The sequence below is a fragment of the Mizuhopecten yessoensis genome, unplaced genomic scaffold, assembly GCF_002113885.1.
Source record: "Mizuhopecten yessoensis strain PY_sf001 unplaced genomic scaffold, ASM211388v2 scaffold10831, whole genome shotgun sequence".
In the NCBI taxonomy this organism is placed as follows: domain Eukaryota; kingdom Metazoa; phylum Mollusca; class Bivalvia; order Pectinida; family Pectinidae; genus Mizuhopecten; species Mizuhopecten yessoensis.
The window spans coordinates 642,920-665,314 of NW_018408743.1; the positions used below are offsets into that span (position 1 = coordinate 642,920).

The 22,395-nt window shown below is 35.6% G+C and overlaps 1 protein-coding gene across 1 annotated transcript; it reads left to right on the forward strand.

Moving 5' to 3' along the window:
* The first annotated feature begins 4,737 nt into the window (after positions 1 to 4,737).
* LOC110462819 (zinc finger Y-chromosomal protein 1-like) lies at positions 4,738 to 19,565 on the forward strand. Its single transcript, XM_021517016.1, has 4 exons — positions 4,738 to 4,761; positions 9,432 to 11,642; positions 13,357 to 13,524; positions 14,702 to 19,565. Exons 2-4 carry the CDS (start codon positions 9,494 to 9,496, stop codon positions 15,574 to 15,576), a joined length of 3,192 nt encoding a protein of 1,063 aa, XP_021372691.1. The 5' UTR covers positions 4,738 to 4,761; positions 9,432 to 9,493; the 3' UTR covers positions 15,577 to 19,565.
* Positions 19,566 to 22,395: the final 2,830 nt, after the last annotated feature.

The window sequence follows — 22,395 nt, forward strand, 5'->3', positions numbered from 1 at the left end:
ATCGACTTTCGGTAAAAATGATACCATCAAGGATTATATATATATTCGAGAGGGATGGAAAGCTGAGAAGGATGGAAAACTCTCGATGCATTTTTACAGAAAGTCGATCTAGCCCTAAAAGTGTCATTTTTTTTTACTCTGAACACATTAGTTTAGGTCCAAATATAGGTGTAACAAATTCTCAGGTCTCTGTGGACGATCTTTATAGGAGCCGTAAGTGCCGAGCTCTCAATTGACGATTAAGACTAGCAGTTCGAACGGTTCACGACAACAACAAAACATTGTAGACACAATCTGCTAATCTCTGGAAGCAATAAAAACCCAACTTATACACTCGCAACGATACAACAGATTTCTTCACAAGGAAGGTCAACAATCTACGAGCAAGCATCGGACACGGCCAAACATCGGATAATGACCAGTAGAGGTCACTAACGACAAAATACAGAGCTGACCAAAACAACACACATTATATCACCGGACAAGATTAGTTTAATGCATCTGAAAATGACAACAAATGAATAAGACACAAATATCGATGAGATGATTTGTCAATGACGTCATCCCAACGACCAATCAATAATCGACTTTTATCGACATTCTTCTCGGAGGGCGAGGCGATGAATCTGATGAAATATCAAACAATAAATCATTTAACAGGTAAAACTTCATGAGGAAACGTTGGTTTAAATGGGGCAAGGGGCCGCGTAGTCCGATTTATTCTGACGTTTTATCGACTTATTTTTATATCGGTCTGGCGTCGATTAATGTGAGACCGATATAAAAAAAAAAACGATAAAACGTCAGAATAATTCGGACTAGGGGGCCGCGGTGGCCAAGTGGTTAAGGCGTCAGACATTCTGCTACCACTAACTAGCCCTCCACCAGTGGGTCGCGGGTTCGAGGCCTACGTGGGGCAGTCGCCAGGTACTGTCCGCAGGTCGGTGGGTTTTCTGCGGAAACTCCGGCTTTCCTCCACCACCAAAACCCGGCACGTCCTTAAATGACCATAGCTGTTAATAGGACGTAAAACACAAACAAACCAAACCAAAAGCTTTAATGTTAATTTGAAATACAAGATTCCTTTTCAACATTTTTCTTGTCATACTAGAGGTTTTATAGACAGGTTGATGACAGTATATATTTGATTTTTTTCCCTGATCGATACTTAACCCCCGAAGGGCAGTACGTACCTAGGGATGGACAGGGTACCAGTAGTTGATTTGACGCTGGATGCACAATGGGAACAGCATCATGTGCTCCTCCTCAAAATTGCTACAGACACTTTTTTCCTAGTACAGGTCATCTCGTGGCAGCTATTTGGTCAGTTCCGCTGACAGCACTAGTCCATAGCTGAACAACATCATGGTCTTTGACCGCTCTGCAAAATTGGCCTTGTCCCTCTTACGAGATCCATAGGGCTTCCATAAGCATCTTCTTTTAACCTGACACGGAGCAGTTCCACAGACCTGTACAAGCGGGTATATATGATAGTACTATCATGTATTTAATGTGAGAAAGCTACAAAAGTTTACCAAGGAAAAGCTGAGAAGGATGGAAAACTCTCGATGCATTTTTACCGAAAGTCGATCTAACCCTAAAAATGTAAAAAATAATAATACTCTGAAAACATTAGTTTAGGTCCAAATATAGCTGTAACAAATTCTCAGGTCTCTGTGGACGATCTTTATAGGAGACTGTTGACGATTAAGACTAGCAGTTCGAACGGACCACGACAACAAAAATACATTGTAGACACAATCTGCTAATCTCTTGAAGCATTTCGTTGCCGTTTTGGCTAGAAAATATGTTGATAAACTTATACATGTTATTCGATTGACTATACCTAAACACAAGCGAAAATACGATTATAAGGTTGAAACAATGCGAATATAAAGTATTTGACTCCTAATTGCATCAAAACTTACATAAAAGAACAAAACAAAAGACAAAACTTACATAAAAGAACAAAACAAAAGACAAAACTTCGAAGGCAACCGTAAAAGGCCACATTCAAAGTGTTAAGAATTTGACAATGAAAGGGAAGGAACTGGCTGAACAAAGTTGCTGTAAGACTACAATACACCTACTTAAATATGAACTCAGCCATAAGTCGCTAGTGGCATCGGTACTTACGACTTCTCCATTCCCAGAAAATTGAAGTCATAACGAACAACCTCTCTTTGGTACTGTTTGCAATCGACGGCGCATGTCTCAACAGCAGGCTTAGAAGAATACATAGAAGGATGCAGAATACCTCACTTCCAATCGCTAGAAATAAATAAATGATAAAAACATTTCTTTATTTTTCACACAACTAATTGTCCCAGGCTCACTAATTCCATCCTCGATATCCTGAGGGGTTACGCTAACTTGCAGAGAGAGAAAGTGAGCGTAATCTATGGCAAGCCAAGTTGTCATTTATTCATGGAGCAATGTTGATCCAGTTCTTAACCAAATTATATAAGATATCTCGTAAAGTATATAAGATATCTTATAAATTATATAAGATATCTTATATGTTTATAAGATATCTTATATGTTTATAAGATTGCCATAGTAATCCCTGGATATCGACGATGACTAAGTCAGGCGAGTTATAAGTGTAATTTGGACCAAAATGTCCACGTAACGCTATCGGAAGTCAGAAGGACCCATGGAATTTTTTTATCCCCAGTCAAAATGTCATTCTACAGAAATTCTGAATACTCACTACTTTACAATTAAAGTTTCATTATGCATGTCCATAACTGTCATTGGTATCTAGAATAACGATCCGGCTTACCCATGCCAGGTCGGCACTTTCTCGATTTCCATTGCGGTGAAGTAATGTTCACATAGTTGTAGACGCCTTCAAGCTTCTTAGGGCGCGTTTTGATACAGTTAAAAACTTTGATTGTATTTACACTTCTGGTGCGCTTGAATAAGAGGTATAATCAGGTGTGCAGATAGTACCGCGCCTCGAATTTGAACAAATGTTTATTTTCCAAAACTTGTTGAGTCTGTTCTTAAAAGTGTTCGGATTTGGAGAGTTCACCACCTTGTCTGGCAAATTATTCCAGATGTCTAACACCCTGTTACAGAAGTTATTTACTAGAATCCCCATTACTCTCGTGGTCCAGCCGATAAATTGAACCTGGAACAAGCGACAATTAGTCCTTAGATAGATATGGGAATTGGTTTATGTGACGTAGTATGGCAATATAAATAGGCTACGGTCCTTATGTCGAGCGTTTCATTAAACAAAGGCACAGGGCTATTAATATATACGGAGTGCTTGGTAGCGAACAATCTGTCCTTCAAAAACCAATCCTTCAAAAACCAAACATGATATCGTGGTTTGCTGATGTACCCTTCACAGCATACAAGTAATAAAACGATCGTGTATATATATATATTGTAATTTTCCATTCATAATCGCCTTTTTATGGAAAGGACGTCCCTAAATAATTCGTGATCTTGATAAAATAATTTTCCAATTACAATCGCCCTTTTTTTTATAGAGAGAACTTTTGTAAATAGTTCGAGATCAACTTGATAAAAAAAGAAAACCTTGAAGTTTACGGGAGATAATTCCTTATTTAGAATTTAGAATAAAACATCAAATTAATTCAGTTTCTGAATATATACGTCAGGAAAAGATTTTTACGTCTGATCGTATTCAGTGTCAACCAGGTAATGTATTACTTTACATTGACGAAGTTCAACTGTACACAACCCGGATTAACGATGTTCGTCTAACACAATCCGGATAAATGAAGTTCTACTGTAAACAATTCGGATTAACGAGGTTGTCATACACCATCCAGTTTAACGGGGTTATACGGTACTAACAAAAATACTAAGTTAACCGGGAGAATTCCTTATTTAGAATTTAGAATAAAACATCAAATTAATTCAGTTTCTGAATATATACATCAGGAACCGATTTTTACAGATGATCTTAGTCCTGATCAACCAGGTAATGTATACAGTCTACATTAACGAGTAGGTTCTACTGTACACAATCTGTATTAGCGAGGTTTAACTGTACACATTCCGGATTAACGAAGTTCTACTGTACACTATCCGGATTAACGAGGTTTCTATTGTGCACTATCCTGATTAACGAGGTTCTAAGATACGCACGTCGAATTTACACTGTTCTGCTTCACACAGTATGGATAAGGCTTTACTTTATTAGATATATTCCATTGTAATGCAGGGAAGATGGCTTACCAAAGCACCAGTACTCTTACTCATATAAGTGGTAATCAGTAAAGATTGATCTTTGGAAAGTAGATTTATAGATAGCTATTAAACCATTGACATTTTTTATTTTTGAAATTGTTGAATAAAAAATATGAAATACATCGATATGCCTGTTTTTTATGACCTAGGACATGTGGAGTCTTAAAAATATTAATTTAGTTTTTCGTTCGGTCAATACAAAGCAGAATGAAAAATAAGATGGATAGCATATTCGGACGCAATCAATAAATATTCCGTGGTTTTACAAACACGTATCTTATTTGGAAAAGTGCCAGGCCTGCGAACAATATCGGACTTGAGCAGGACTACTCATTATTAAAGAATATTATGTAAATTGATTTTCTCGCTCAAGCAAACACACCACACACGCCTACAAACAAAGACATATTCATTTATAAAGCATGTAACATACTTTAGTAAATGATATAACTGTTCTTAAGAAACCATAAAAGTTATAATTATTTTTCTCGAGACTACTACTTCCGGTGACGATCGGGGATAATTTCAAATGTAAGTAATTTTGCAAAAGTTTGACGCGGTGACGTTCCCCCTTACATGTGTTTTTTTACCTCACAACACACACAACAGTATATATGAAATAGAGAAGAATTAATACGACCGTATAATTAGGCACATACATCTATAAATTGAGCTTTTAGAGCATGTTAAATGTGAATGATGCTACTTTCTGTATATGGTTCACAGCCGACCCCTTTGCTCGCTGCCGTGTCGGTCCCCCTAACACCATTTGTTTGGTCACACGTCTTGATTTTGTGTTATCGTCAAATGCTCGTATCACGATTATAATATGGCTATTAAATCATTATCATGTTCTTGTTTGAAATGTTAAAAACACATGCATTTCCACCTTTTAGCATAAAGGCGTAGCCTTAGCATCATTAATCAAAGGGAGCTAACCCAAGTTTATCTGGCTTCCCAGCGAAAACAAAATAAAACTATCCCAAATGCAAGGGAAAAAATAACTTTTAATTAAAAATTGTATGCTTTACATTTGTTTATTTCGTACGAGGTGGGCGTAGGATCAGGGTAAATCAAACTTGAAAGATTACCTTCTAAATTAGAGTTTTGCATATTTAATTAATTTACCAGGTAGGTCTAGTACAAATTAGCAGCAGCATGTACACCTGCTTGAATGTTTAACTTTATTTTGTATGAAATGCAAAGAAATTGGTTAAGCATTTACACTAGTTTTGCTGGGATAGAACACATTAGGGGAAATGGTAAATTTCAAAAGACAACTAATAGGCCAATTAAATTGAATTAATTTCTGTATTTCTTAAAAATTTAAAAGATATGTTATATATATAATTAAAACAAATTCTATTATGATCGAGTCTGATTAACATTTATAACCCATGATATATACGTGTATTCTAGGTCTTATAAGAAAAAAACTTAACATACTATAGAATTCTGTATAAATTTCTTTCTAAGACCATATCGTCAAGGTTGTTCAAATTGGATAACCTCAATCAGGGACAGTATATAGCACACTGCTATCTTAAAAGTTCTTATTGACTTCTTCTGATAACCAAAAGGTCATGATATTTGGCCAGTAGTATGCTGGGGTTAGGGCTGGCTATAGCTATCATATTTATTTGACTGAATGACCTCGGCATATTTTCAAGGTCTGTCATTGAGGGATCCAACCTGTCAAAACCTTAACACCTTTTCTAAATAGCCAAGAGGCGCCTTGGTTTATGATATTTGGCTGGTAGCATACTTGGATAGGAAGCTACACAGTTTGTTTAAATAAAATTACTTTGACACAATTTAAGGTTTACAGGAGTCGATTATTCCAAAACCTTTTAAAAAAAAATTCTTATGAATAAGCACGGACTTAGATAATCTAATCTAATTCCGTGGAATAAGTAAGAGGCATAAGGATTTAGGTTATGATTTTGGCCAATAATATGTGGGGATGCAGGGATATTCAGGTTGTAATAAATTAATAAGCCCAAGTATAGGTATCTGGGATAGAGTTAAATTTCTTTAAATATGCTTAAAAGTTCAAACAATGATCATGTTATCTAAAGCAACCATGAAGATACAAAGCCATGATTACAGAAAACCGTGTCAGCTAAGACTAAGCACTGCAAATCTTTTTATGCTAGATCAAAAGTCAACTTTGAGCTCTGGCCAGTGTATACAGGTCAACAGGCCTAGGGGCTTTAATGGGCAAACAGCCTCAAAATCTTGTGAAGTTCCTGTAGCCGAAGGTCATGATATTTGGTCAATAGATAGTTGAGATAAAGTTATATAAAGTTTTTAGGTTACCTGACCATAGGTCATGGTAACCTATTGTGATAACCTTTTGTCCGTCCTCGTGCGTTAACTTTTCCTTGTGAACACTGTAACTTGAGTAAATGTTAACCGAGTTTGATGAAACTTTGTATGCAGCCATATATTAATAAGATCACGGACGAGTTCTAAAATGGGAATTATTCCACGGTAACTTACAGAGTTATTGCCCTTTGTAATAATATTATTATTGGACTTTGTGAACACGAGAACTTGAGTAAATGTTAACCGAGTTTGATGAAACTTTGTATGCAGCCATATATTAATAAGATCTCGTATGCAGCCATATATTAATAAGATCTCAAACGAGTTCGAAAATGGGAATAATTCGATGGTAACTTACAGAGTTATTGCCCTTTGTAATAATAATATTATTGGACCTTGTGAACATGAGAACTTGAGTAAATGTTAACCAAGTTTGATGAAACTTTGTATGCAGCCATGTATATCAATAAGATCCCGGACTCTAAATGGGAATTATTCGACAGTAACTTACAGAGTTATTGCCCTTTGTAATAATATTATTATTGGACCTTGTGAACATGATAACTTAAGTAATTATCAACCAAGTTTGATGAAACTTTGTATGTGGCCTTCTATCGATAAGATATCGGATGAGTTGGAAAATGGGAATTATTCGACAGTAACTTACAGAGTTATTGCCCTTTGTAATAATATTATTATTGGACCTTGTGAACATGATAACTTAAGTAATTATCAACCAAGTTTGATGAAACTTTGTATGCGGCCTTATATCGATAAGATCCCGGACTCTAAATGGGAATTAATCGACAGTAACTTTCAGAGTTATTGCCCTTTGTAATAATATTATTATTGGACCTTGTGAACATGATAACTTAAGTAATTATCAACCAAGTTTGATGAAACTTTGTATGTGGCCATCTATCGATAAGATATCGGATGAGTTGGAAAATGGGAATTATTTGACAGTAACTTACAGAGTTATTGCCCTTTGTAATAATATTATTATTGGACCTTGTGAACATGATAACTTAAGTAATTATCAACCAAGTTTGATGAAACTTTGTTTGCGGCCTTATATCGATAAGATGTCGGATGAGTTGGAAAATGGGAATTATTTGACAGTAACTTACAGAGTTATTGCCCTTTGTAATAATATTATTATTGGACCTTGTGAACATGATAACTTAAGTAATTATCAATTAAGTTTGATGAAACTTTGTATGCGGCCTTATATCGATAAGATCTCGGATGAGTTGGAAAAATGGGAATTATTTGACCGTAACTTACAGAGTTATTGCCCTTTGTAATAATATTATTACACTATTTTGTATTGGACCTTGTGTTCACGATAATTTGAGTAAATATCAACCAAGTTTGATGAAACTCTGTATGTAGCCTTATATCAATAAGATCTCGGATGAGGGCGAAACTGGGAATTATTTGACAGTAACTTACAGAGTTATTGCCAATTTCACTTCTAAACTTGACGTGATGTTGATTGACATTACACAATTAGCAAGAATAGATGTAAATTCATGTGGTAAACCTTTTTTTTCATTCATGACGCTTTTTCGCTACTAACAAGGTGCTATTAAAATTTTGTGCCTTATTCAATAAATCATTGATTTACGATTTTACTTGTTTCTTTAACCAAGAACAGAAGACATACAGTTACCAAGTTTGTTCAAAACAGACCCCTTGGGTCAAAATTGGAGTCACACCCATTTATTTCAGTTATCGTGTTCACAGGGTCCAACAATAATAGAATTACCAAGGGGAATAACTATGTAAGTTATGGTCAAATTGGTCTGGTATTCAAACTCATATATAAGATCTCATTGATACAAAGCTGCATACAAAGTTTCATCAAAATCGGTTCATATTTACTGAAGTTATTGTGTTCACAAGGAATAAATAATGGACGATGCAGCAAGGTCACTCGGACAGACGAAAAGTATGAATTGGCCCCTGGATGCATATGACAGTCCTAATTTGAATCGGATGTCAGGTGACCGTTAAGGCCCATGGGCCTCTTGTTTGCTATAAATTTATCATTTAACTTTTGAGGTTAAATAGTTCAAATATATATCAAAATCTTCAATATATTGTGGTAAGAGGTCAAATTCAACTTCAATTTTTGCCAGGGTCAAATGTCCATATGGAATTTTATGGTAAGAAAGCTTTAACAAACATATTAAGTTTGATGAAGCCCTATACTAATTATATTAAGGCAGAAGGTATTTTGGATAGCATGCTACATGTATATAAAACTGTCCTATTATTAATGACCTTGACCTATTTTCAAGGTTGCAAGGGTCCTTGTAATTAGGTCATGATTTGGAGACAATGGATATCGCTATCCCTATATAGCTGCTTGTAAGGTATGAAGAGACAGATTTGATCATGCTACCTTGGTTAAAGTTATGATTGATTGAAAAGCTGTGCCCAAAATTTTCTTTCAATGAAAATATTTGGCATAATTGCTTAAACATCCAAATGAGCCACACAGCTAGGCCTCTCATAATTTTTGTAACCGTTGTTATAAAAAAGCATATGACTGAAATACATAATTACAGTTATTATATTTGACCTAACAAGTGCCTCCTAATTCCTTATAAGCATCTCTTATCATTTTTGTCTGTTAAAGGGTCCTATGTGGATTCCTTAATAATAATTTACCAATTTACTGAAAAAAATGAATCTATTGCTTTTTCTTGAGAATTTGATAGGTTCTGCAATCATTAAAATTCCCAGTGCACTTGTTACATTGAATACAGTAATTTTACTCTGTAAATGATAAACAATTCTTTTATCAGTAATGACAGACTGGAATATTGTATCAATTACTATTTTGAAATGTCTTTTACTTTCAGGATGATGTAGACACAGTTACCAAACTTGCAACCAGGCCGTTCGGTATCTGCACAAGTGCACGATGACGTATCACCTCCAAGACCCGCGGTTCTCTACAGAGGGACTGACTCTGTACACAGGAGGGCTCAACACTATGGTCAGGATGGCTGCACCCACTCAATCTGTCAACCTTGCCCCACTTCTTACACACGCCCCCATTCCTACAGCCAACCAAACACAGGGGCAGCAGGGGACTCCACTTGTAGTACACTCAACCTTGTCGATTCCCTCCCAGCAACCAGGACAACTACCACCTCTCCAGACGGTACCACAGGATGCCACAGTTAGCTCTGCTGCACCCCCTGTGAGACAGAAACCTCAGATTTTAGAGAAGATGAAACTGTTGAGAGATTCAGGAAAATACTGCGATGTAGTCATTGATGTAAAAGGGAGACAATTCAGGGTTCACAAAAATGTCCTAGCTGCTTGGAGCCCTTACTTCGACCATCACTTGTTTGGCGATGGGTATACATCTCCAGACCTCATGATCGTCAACTATGATAACTATGAAGTATTTTCAGACCTTCTTGATTTTCTCTATTCTGGATGCATAGCTCCAAGGGAAACAAATTTCCTACAGTTGCTGCATCTGGCTGTGAGCTTCCAAATTGACCCACTGCGAGGAGACTGTGAGGAATACTTAAGATCCAACCTTCACCTCGGAAATTTCATCAGCACTTATTTTCTTTGTCGAAAGTACAGTCTGACATCTTTGGAGGACTTCATTGCCGGATTTCTGCAGATGAATTTATCAGATGCTGTAAAGCAAAACGAATTTCTTTCTCTCCCGGTCGGACGTATTCATGCCTTCCTGTCCACTGGTCGTATGGAGCAAATCAAACCAGAGGTGAAATTGTTTTTGATCATCAGCTGGGTAGGATTTGATGTGCAGGACCGGGAACGTTACCTTGTGATGCTGTTAAAACACATAGACTGGTCGACAGTAGCAAGTGACTTTCTCCTTGAAATCAGCAGGACTGAAAATTTCTTTACAACTCATGAATCTAGTCTGTACCTTTTGTTACAGACTTTGTACAGTTCTCAGATTTCACTGGGGCCGTATGTTGAACTCTTTCCTGCTCTGCGCCAGACATACTCCCACATTCTGAACAACATCGTACAGATTGGTATCGTTACACCGGAAATGGAAACTTTCTGCCCAGTAACTGTCAGTGTGTCATCCATATTGAACTCGAACACGAAACATGATGCAGCGGTCAATACTGAAGTGACCGGACCGGATGTAGAAGCAGCCATGCCAACGCCTAGGAGATTGAGCATCACTCGAAATGTTGATATCAATTCTGATGACAGCGTTGAGGGAAGTGATCAAGAGGAAACTGGAGACTCCACTGAGCCTACCTCTGCCTCAACACAACAGCAAATGCCCCGTACCTACCTAGACGTTCAATCAGGAACCATGAAAATGCACAAACGGAAAGGTATGCCAAAGAAAATCAAACTTATTCTTCCAGTTCCTCCCAAAGGAAAGCAGCGCACGACAAAACAAAAGTCACAGAAGAAAGTAACTGAACCTTCTGGCGTTACAACCAGAAGTAGTCGATCCAAAAAAGCTTTTTCAGAGGTGGAAGACGAAAATGAAGAAGAATTCAATGAGGATGTAAATGGAGATGAAAATAATTTGGATCATACTGATGAGGAAGATGAGGAAAATAATGTAGAAACGGAAAATGTGGATGACTCTGAAGGAGATAAAGATGAATCATCTGATAATGAAATGCAAACAGAGACATCTTACCCTGTATCCAACAAGTCTAAAAGATCTTTAAAAAGAAAGAAGTCCAACTTTGATTATCTGCCTAAAGAAAAGTTGACAAGAGAATGTGGTATTTGTGGATTCACTTCTACGTCATTGGCAGTCATGAAGGAGCACAGAGTCAAAGCTCATTTCAAAAATCTGTACTTCGAATGTAAAGACTGCGACTTTCACACCAGCGTAAATAGAGAATACTTGACACATATGCGACAACACTTCGATGGACCACCGTATCGCTGCAAAAATGTAGGATGTGACTACTCCTGTGATAAACTCCAAAGAGTCATCACCCATCAACGAAGTCACACAGAAGACCGGCCTTACCACTGTCAGATCTGCAACCTTAAGCTCAAATCCAGAAACAACCTGTTCTCTCACCTGAAAACTCACTCAGGTACATATGATTTCAAAAATGGTATCTAATATTGCCTTTGGTTGAGAACTTGATAGGTTCTGCAATCATTAACATTTTTCAAAGTTCCTAAGTTCCCAGTGCACGAGTTACATTAACATTTTGAATACAGTAATTTTACTCTGTAAATGATAAATAATTCTTTTATCAGTAATGACAGACTGGAATATTGATTCAATTGTTATCTTGAAATGTCTTTAACTTTCAGGATGATGTAGACAGAATTACCAAACTTGCAAGCAGGCTCAATATGTTTTCAATTTTGTTTTCTTATCACTGTCTGATTTTAAAGTTTATTTGCTGTGGCCAGCTGGTTACATCGCAGGCAGTGTTGATATCCTTGTTTGGACAAAACAATGAAAACAATGAATTAAGGTCATTGGAGTGTATTGATAAACGGAAACAGGAAGTACATCCCTAGTTGAATAACCAATGTAGGGAGACAGCATCACAATTTCCGCAAATTCTAATGTTTAATATTAAATTGATGAATATTGTATGTTTATTATTGACAGAACAGTGTGTTCTCTCAATATTAAAGTAGTTCAAAGCAATCCAGGCATTAATTCAGGTTTTTTTTTATCAATGAGTCACATGTGTCCATTTTTCTGTACTTCAGGAAACCGGCTACCTATTTCACTACTGTGAAGTTTTTCAAGAACGATAACTCTTACCTGCAATTACTATGTGTATATGGTTTTATTATAAAATGTCAATTTTTATATCGTGTATAGAGAATTAATTCTACACAATTTCAGCATTTATTAAATTGATATACATTAATGCAATACTGATATATGTCAGTATCATTTTTATTGACATTATTTTGTAAAAATATTGTGTCTTTCATTTTTTTTTCAAAATTCACTCCTTTTTACATAAATTTCCATTTAAAATCCTTAAAATTCTGACAACCTATAATTTTTTTTGTGGCAGAAAATGGTGACACAATCCTATTACCTTAAGTGATATTGTGCTATGGGTTGTCAAAGGTTTCTGCACAATAATAAAATCAAATTTAATCATGTTCTGATGAAACTAGGTTTACATTTATACAACACAATATAGAAGGTTTAAGTTCAAATTTAAATAAGATTTCCCTGTGATTTAGCAACACAGCAATTTTATCCGGTAATTTGGTGAAGCAATTTCATTGTTGATGGAAGGGAGGTAACCTTTAAACAATTACATTTTTGGCAAAATTTACTGGTTGTCAGATTGTCTGGGAACTTCTCAAGTAATGTAAGTGATGTTGATTCAGATTTGCAAAAGAAAAAGGGCAAAATAAAAAAAAATAAAAAAAATATTTTTTGTTATGAAATAGCTATAGGGATCAAACATTTTTATTATTTATTGTGTAGCACACTTAAGTACATAATCTGCAAACTTAAATGGGATCACTAGGTTAAAATGTTAAAACAACTTCATCTTAAGAACCAAATAGCTTAGAGTCACAATACTTGGACACTAACTTGCTGGCATGAAGCGCTATAAAGTTTATGAAAAGAAACGATTATTCGTTCTAAAAACCTGACTAAATTAACATGTCATGCTGGTAGCGGACAGGCCGTTAACTGGTGTGTCAGTGTTCTGGTTACCTAAGGCAAGGAGTGAAATTTTTGTACCCCTTGTTACTACAAATACTTCAGCAATTCTTAATTTGGATTTACATGTTTGTTTGTTTTTGTCTTTATAGAAAACCGCCCTTTTGAGTGTGATGTATGTCACTTGAAGTTTCGAACTCGGAACACCAGAGACACTCACCTTGTGACTCACAGTGATGAACGGCCGTATCTCTGTGACTTGTGTGGGTTCTCAACAAAATTCCAGTCTCATCTCATTTCTCACAAGCGAATTCACACAGGTAATTACAAGGGACTTAGGTTATGTGTCGTGGTTCACAAAAGAGAAACTGTTTTGGGAACTCTTTCAGCCCAAAAAAATTATTTTCAGAAAACTGTTTCTATGAAGATATGCAATTTTGGAGAATCAGATTTGGGGAATTGTTCTCACAGAAGAATAATTTTGGAACAATTGATATAAATTATAATGTTGAATAAAAATGTATGTTTTAAGGGAATGGTTCACCCAAAGAAATATAACTTGGGATGAAGGAATTTATTAACGATAACTGATGTTCTCACAAGTTAACTACTTTTAAGAATCCCCGTTTTCTTATATGAAATTATCTCCCTTTGACTGTGATTTGTGTCCTTTTTTTCCAAAGCATGATATGTAAATTAAACTATGGTAGAGAGTTCCACTGCGCCTCCACTGTATACTGGCATTGAAAAGTACTGTATTCATTCAAATAAACACTGTGGTTTGCAAGCCTTTTTAGGGAGTTAAATTATATTGAAATAATTTCCAGTAATGTCACAGAAAATGATTAGCATAACAAATAGCATGATCCAACAGTGCAGGGGATAAGCTCCCTTCTTCAGATTCAAGGGGTACTAATGGTTAAAGCTCCATTGGATTTTGTTGTTGTTGTAAAATGCAGAAAAAAATAGATCTTTTCTTCATTGGTGATACAAATGAAATACAGTGCTAGGATGCTCTATCTTATGTAAATACAGTGCTAGGATGCTCTATCTTATGTAAATACAGTGCTAGGATGCTCTATCTTATGTAAATACAGTGTTAGGATGCTCTATCTTATGTAAATACAGTGCTAGGATGCTCTATCTTATGTAAATACAGTGCTAGGATGCTCTATCTTATGTAAATACAGTGCTAGGATGCTCTATCTTATGTAAATACAGTGCTAGGATGCTCTATCTTATGTAAATACAGTGCTAGGATGCTCTATCTTATGTAAATACAGTGCTAGGATGCTCTATCTTATGTAAATACAGTGTTAGGATGCTCTATCTTATGTAAATACAGTGCTAGGATGCTCTATCTTATGTAAATACAGTGCTAGGATGCTCTATCTTATGTAAATACAGTGCTAGGATGCTCTATCTTATGTAAATACAGTGCTAGGATGCTCTATCTTATGTAAATACAGTGTAACATACATGTACCTTCTGTTACAGGTGATGTATACCCCTGTACATTTCCAGAATGTACATACACTACGCCAAAGAAAAGTCAACTCAAATGCCACTATAAGAAACATGAAGATTTACGTACAAACATTTGTAAGATCTGTTCGAAGGCTTTTAAAGAAAAGAGTCATTTGAATAGACATGAAAAGATCCACTCAAAGGAAGCCGATTACAAGTGTGATTTCTGTAGCTATACCACTCATCGGTGCGACAAACTCAAGTACCATTTCAAGAAACATCACGGGGAAAACGCCACAGCTAAAACTCAGTACAGGAAGAGGAAGACCAAAGAAACGCCTGCTGTTACAGCAAAAACTGCGGCACGACAAGAATTTGATCATGCTTATACCATGCCACTCCCGACGACTTACATCCACGACCTCCATGGCAACGTCCAGGCCATTCCCGGCCTTTTACCCACCAACAACATGAACATTGCTTCCATGTCTCTACCTGTGTCCTTGGCCACCACTCTCGATCAGGACGGAGTTACTATGGAAGATAGACTCAATATTGTTAGCGTTGCTGAGGGCACCAACATCAATGTCAACCAAGACTCGACTATAATTCACACACACAGACTTTCGGTTCAGGACACCGATCATCGTGTGATCATGACAGAGTCTGATCAAAGATCACTTCTGGGGGACACTGATCAGCGGGTGATCATGTCTGAAGCTGACCAGCGGCTACTGCTGCAGGAGAGTGACCATCAGTCCTACATACAGCCCCAGGTCCAGCTACACGTGTCCCAGTCAACAGTCAGTCAGCAGGGTATGATGTCACCCACTTCCGGGCAGTCTCTACAGGCCCAGGCTGGACAGGACTACGGTGGTCTTAGTGCCTTCATGGCCCTGTTTTAACCATGTGGGTTACCATGCCAGTATCTCTATGCCCAAACTGTACATGTTTATTTCTGTGCGGTCATGACCCTGTTTTAACCCTGTGAGGTGTTTGTATAGTGTATACCCATGTAAAACTATGTTGGTCTCAGCAAGGTCATGACTGTTTTGCTCCTATCCGGCATCGATTCCAAGGTAGGGCATGACTAGGGGGAAATTTGTGTCTTCATGGTCCAATTTTCATCCTATCAAATCTCTTTAGTCTCAGGTAGGTCTTGACAACAGTGTATTTATCTAAACCCGTCTAGGCACTAGTCCTAGGTAAGAATTTGGATGATTTCACCACTTTTCATTACCCTGTTAAATCCTTAAACCTGAACCAGACAGATTACATTTTTAACCTGGTGCGTTAGTCACTAAATTCTGCCAAAGAACTTGGTTTAAGTAAAAAGAAACAACTCTTGGTCCATGGTAAAAAGTCTCACTTGCCATCATGTTTGTTTCTGTAAAGTTCAAGAAATGTGAATTTTCTATCTGGTATGGCAGAATTTTGACACGTCATATTGACCTCTAATCTCTCCAAAATTCTTCCAAATAAATAAAATAATGGGATTTTTTTTATTAGTTTATCACCAGAACAAGAAATCAGGCTTAAACACAAAATCTTAGTTTGAGCATAAGAACATTTTCACGAATACAGACTCTGATATCTGAAGTCAATACACAAGTAGGACTAAGGCCCCTTTTGCATGTCGGGTTAAACCAGTTAAAACAGTTGAACCTGAAAGAAAACGATAGGCGCCGATCTCAACAGAGGCTGGCCTCAGGAATATTTGGCATGTGTAGATTGAGGGGTCCAGACGTGCCTGACCCAAACTAAAATGCTGACTATTGCCATTTTGTGTTATTTTTTTTATAAAACAAGGTATCCACATGTAGATTTTGATATATCTTATATGATTTAGTGGAAGTGTGAAAGAAGGACATAATATTCTTTATACATTGTTATTTATTCTCCGAAACTGTGCATTTTTTAAGCACTGCCTACAGTTCTGTCCAAGTGCGTTAGTTTATCATGGAATATTTCTGCGCAAACTAAACCTTTTCAACTGCAATATACGAATGTGACCTAGGTGTTTCTGTTCAGATGTGAACAATTATAAAAAAAAGTACTTGCAAATCTTCATGTTTTAACACTTTTGAGACATCAAGTGGTATTTATTATTATAAATAAATTACTCATACATGTCTCATAATAAATTTCTATTTTTTATTATAAAAAAGCTTTCCAAACAAATAAATTAATTTGTGTAAACGAAGGGTTGTTTCTCCTAAGATTGCTGCAACAGTAGCTGTTATTAGTAAATCCAGTTTTTCTGTTTGAAACAAATACCCACAGAGGATATTGCTCTGGTTACTCCACAATGTGTACAGCGATGTAAAGGTCAGACGTGGCTGGATTTGCATTGAATACTTCTATCTATATTACATCAGAAAATATCTGTTTGATATTACAAGGTTCTGTACATGTATATTATGGTGTATATAATTTATCTGGTTTGATTATTGCAATCTTAACATACTATTAATTCTGGAACAGCCCTCATATATATATGTGTGTTTATATTGATATTGATGGATTTCTCACGAGCTAAAAATATCCTATTTTCTGCATTACCTATGTGTATGTTAAGTTGATACAAACAAAGGTGCAAGTTAATGAATATATGACGACTAATCAGGATTATGCTGCTTATTGATACCATAAGCTTTATCTAAATCTTTAACTTGACTGGAAAATGTCTGTAATCATGACAATGATATTTTGAAAATATTTGTAATATCAATGTAAACAATAGATCATGTTATTAATGTCTTGCATAATAATAATTACTTGCATAAAGACAATCTGATTAAAATGAGATCTTTTCTTCCACTCTAATACTTTATGTTCCAGGCTTTGGAATGTAGAGTATTGGAGGGAAATAAAAGATCTTGTTTTAATTAATTTGATGTAAAGGTTACATGTATGTACATTGTATATTGGTTATCATTTTCATAAAGAAATGCTGCAAAAATGGGTTGTTAAGTCTCTTTGAAGAATATCAAAATCTGTAAGATAAATAAATTGTTTGTTTTATATAAAGGCCATAGATCGCAATTAATAAAATAGTATACATAATGGTTTAATTAGTATATTTTTACAAGACTCAAAGTGTATTATTGTTATCTAAAGAAAGATTTATGGAAAAGGAGCATGAAAAATTATATGCAACTTAATTAAGGAATGCAACCAATATATATATCATATTGACAAACAGTTCCTAGCCCATTTATATTTTGCTCTTAGAACTGAAATTTATAATTAGTTGAAGTCTTGCTAAATAATAATGTGTTGACATTTTGAGTCATTAAGATGTTATTTGTTGAAAGTGTTTCAATTTTTTTTTTTTTACTGACAATAACTTTTTTTTGAAGCAAAATCTTCAAATCTATCAAAATAACTTACAAACGCAATTTGTTTCTTATTAGATTATTGTACTCTTTATAATACTTAAGTTTAAAAATATGTATGACCAGGGAATAGTCTACAAGTTTTACAGAAAGATGTCACCTGTAAACTCTGATTGGCTGTGGAAAAGAGATCATGGGATTGTTGATTATGTGCAATATTCAGATATTAAGTTTTGAGGTGATGGCAGTAGTTTTCTCCCACAACCACTATAGGTTTTCTCACTACCAACTCAGTTGATAAACCTGCTAGGAGTTGGTAAACAATTTTGGTTACCCATTAGTGGGTTATACTCTGGACATTATATCATTGGTCAATCTTCTAATTATGATGTCTAATAAACAATGCTTTACAATGACATCTAATCTTCTATTGTGATGAAATAGTTTTATTGCAATTGTTTCACTGATTGGAAAAAGGAATAATGTATTTTCAAAAGAAACATGGTTTTCTAGATATAATATCAGAACTTTAAGGGAGTAAAAGCACTCTAAACTTTTGATGGCTGATTATCATATATACCTAACTTGAATAGTTAATTTTCTAATAGTAAAAGACACACAATTTGACAATAAATTAACTGGAGTTAGATAAACATGATAACAAACCATTACTCATTGGGGGACCTCTATATACATTGTGCTTAAAACATTTTGATACTAGCCTAATAGTGTTTTAGTATCATCTTTTCAGTTGTTGATTTTATTACATGTATCTCTATAGCTATAGGACAACTTCATGTTATGTCTCCGAGTAGACATTCCTTTAGTAGCACTTTAAACGGGGTTAAAACACCATACTATTGAGCTTGGTTCATTTATACATGTACACTATAAAGCTGTTACAGAAATTGTTTCATTCTGTTGCTGCTAAATATATTATGGATGAATGATAAAAATTACCACACTGGTATTTCTTCCAAAATTATGTTTCAGTTACGGTGAAGTGTACCACTAAGTTAAAATATTTCATTTATACCATTATCGCTAACATGAAATATTTATTTTAGGCCTTTTTCTACAATTTTTTTCAATATTGTCCATCTAAATCACTTCTTGCAATGCATTTTACTGAATAAGACCTGCTCAAAAATTTAGTACATATATTTGAAACAAACACAAACAAAAATTCTCCCAGCATCAAAATGGAAGAGGAACACATTGGCAAGGGAAGTAACTGTTTGCCCGCAAAACTCTTGTTTGTAACCTTGTGCAGGGACAGTATATTATAAGTCCCTGCCTTGTGTAAAATAGAGAATACAGAATATTTGAAATGTAATAATCTCTTCATTGCTGTGCAGTGGTACCATTTACCTTAAAATCATTATGTTAACAAAATGTAAATTAATTATGTTGCAATAAATTTCTTCAGTTACTCATATTTATTTATGCATGCGCATATTTTCTTCTTTGTTTTGTTCTGTATATGAATATGTCATTGCCAGGATTAAATCATCGTTATTTGAAATGCCAGATTAAATAAAAGATTTTCATGTTAATATTTGATTTGAATTTTGTTTTAGTTCATCTGACTTGAAAGGCCAGGTGAGCTTATGCAGTGGTCAAATGTGTGAAAACTTGTCAAAAGAAGCCTTGGTTATGACAATTGGCAAGTAGCATGCTGGGCTGAAGTAATAGCAAAATCCTTTAAATGAATGACATTGACCCACTTTCAAGGACAGAAGTGTCAAATTGTATATGGGTTAGTAAAATAAAAGTGCATGACAAGGCTTTGTGCATACATTAATAAACAAATCAGGGAAAAAAAATATATTTGTATATTATAATTTGTATCTGGTGGTTCAAAAAGTCTCTATGCAAAATGCTATATATTGTTAGTCTCCAATTGTATTATAACATTGTTATGACAGGATAGAAAAAATGTCTTTCATCCAATCAAACTCAATATTGTTACCATGATCGGCCGTGACAAGGTGATGAACCAAATTAATTCAAGGTCACAGATGATATTGCAAAAGCTGGCTAATCATTCTGTCAAACTTTGTACAAGGATTTGGCCCAACAAGAGGATAACAACTACTGAAGGTCAAGGTCATTGGTGAAGGCATAGTTTCTGGTAGGCACACCTTTAATTTCTCTTATGACTTCATTTATTGTGATCAAATTGCATACAGTCAAACCAGTACAAAAATAACCAAATAATTGTTTAAGTCAAGGTCAGAAACTGAGGTAAGAGCAAAAATCGAACCTATTCGGTTCAGAACAGGTCTATTTCATTGATGAAGCTTTTTAGCCCACCATCTTTAGATGGTGGGCTACTCAAATCACCCCTTGTCTGTGTTCTGTCTTGTCATTCCCTATTTCTCAGGAAGTACTGTAGTGATCTTTCTCAAACTTCATACGTAATCTCCTCTTGGACCTAATGTGTGCATATTTATTTTAAGAGACTGATTGGAGAAATGAAATGTCCAGCAGTTGGCCATCTTGAATTTTGACAGTAAAGGTATATTATCACTATTTCTCAGCATGTGCTGGAGGTATTTGTCTCAATTTTTTAAATATGTAGGTTCCTCTTGGTCTGTAGTTTTGCATGTTTACTTTTGGGACTGATTGGATAGCAAAGTGACCAAGAGACGGCCATATTGGATTTTGACAGGTAAGTTTTGTCATCTCTATTTTTCATACATTGTCAATTCATAATACATCAATTTTTGATGTTTCATTTAACATATATATCTGTTCAGAAATGTAACAGGAGAAAGAGAAAATACACGGCCACACCTGGATTCACACCGGGGACCCTCCAAACTCTAGATTGACACTCTAACTACATTTGTATGCGAGCTTCCTGGTTGTTCGCGATCTACCCAGCCAAATTCCTCTACAGAAGTTAAGTTATGGCCCTAACATGTATTTTGCAATGACTCAGATTTGTATCCCTTCATGTGGCATTGATGATAGGTGTTTAAAACCATGATATCTGTGTCATTTTGTACAGTTTTGATAACAAGCATCTTCGAGCTGTTCAGAAGCTATGATTAGCTAGACAACCATAACAACAAGAGGCCCAATGGGCCTGCATCTCTCACCTGGTATTAATCTCACACTTGTAATCTTAAAAGTGGACTAAAATACAGCTACAGGCAGAATATCAGTGTGACCTTGAATGTCAAACAATGACATTAGGTTGAAAGTGGGTCAATGTCATTCATCTGAACAAATTTGGTAGCCCTGGGCCCAGTTGTTCAAAAGGTGATTAGCTTAATTAGTGATTAGTGCAAATTTTACTTTTTGTGTATCTTTAAGAAACAACAATTTAATTAGTTATAACTTTTCAGAAATCAAATTGTTAGTGAAGTGAATTTACATACAAGTTTGTGAGATTTTTCCTTGTATATTGACAAAATTATTAAAGGTTGAAAAAAGTTGTTAAACAGTGATTAAGCTAATCACCTTTTGAACAACTGGGCCCAGATTGCTACAGGCCAAATATCAGTACCCTGGGCATTTTGGTTATTCAGAAGAAGTTGTTTAAAGGTTTTAACATATTTGACCCCTGTGACCTTGAAAATGGATGAAGGTCATTTATTTGAACAAATTTGGCAGTCCTTCATCCCAGCATGCTACTGGCCAAATATCATCACCTTAGGCCTCTTGGTTATTCAGAAGAAGTTGTTTAAATGTTTTGAACATATTTGACCCCTGTGACCTTGAATATAAGTCAAGGTCATTTATTTGAACAAACTTGGTAGCCATTTATCCCAGCATGTTACTGGCCAAATTTAGGCACCCTAGGTCTCTTGGTTTTTCAGATGAAGTTGTTTAAAAGGTTTTAAACATATTTGACCCCTGTGACCTTGAATATAAATCAAGGTCATTTATTTAAACAAACTTGGTAGCCCTTCATCCCAGCATGTTACAGGCCAAATTTAAGCACCCTAGGCCTATTGGTTATTCAGAAGTTGTTTAGATGTTTTAAATATATATGACCCCTGTGACCTAGAATATAAGTCAAGGTCATGTATTAGAACAAACTTGGTAGCCCTTTTTCCCAGCATGCTACAGGCTAAATATCATCACCTTAGGCCTCTTGGTTTTTCAAATGAAGTTGTTTAAAAGGTTTTAAACATATTTGACCCCTGTGACCTTGAATATAAATCAAGGTCATTTATTTGAACAAAATTGGTAGCCCTTCATCCCAGTATGCTACAGGCCCAATATCAGTACCCTGGCCCAATTGGTTATTCAGGGGAGTTGTTTGAAGATTTTAAAGACATCTGACACCAGTGACCTTGAAAATGGATGAAGGTAATTTATTTGAACAAACTTGGTAGCCCTTCATCCCAGCATGCTTCTGGCCAAATATCA

What these genes read in the sequence shown, in the direction of transcription:
- LOC110462819 (XM_021517016.1), top strand. Translation starts at nt 9,494, where the DNA reads ATGACGTATCACCTCCAAGACCCGCGGTTCTCTACAGAGGGACTGACT. An exon ending in TCACCTGAAAACTCACTCAG is followed by an intron (nt 11,643 to 13,356) that starts GTACATATGATT and finishes TTGTCTTTATAG; the next exon opens with AAAACCGCCCTTTTGAGTGT. An exon ending in TCACAAGCGAATTCACACAG is followed by an intron (nt 13,525 to 14,701) that starts GTAATTACAAGG and finishes CTTCTGTTACAG; the next exon opens with GTGATGTATACCCCTGTACA.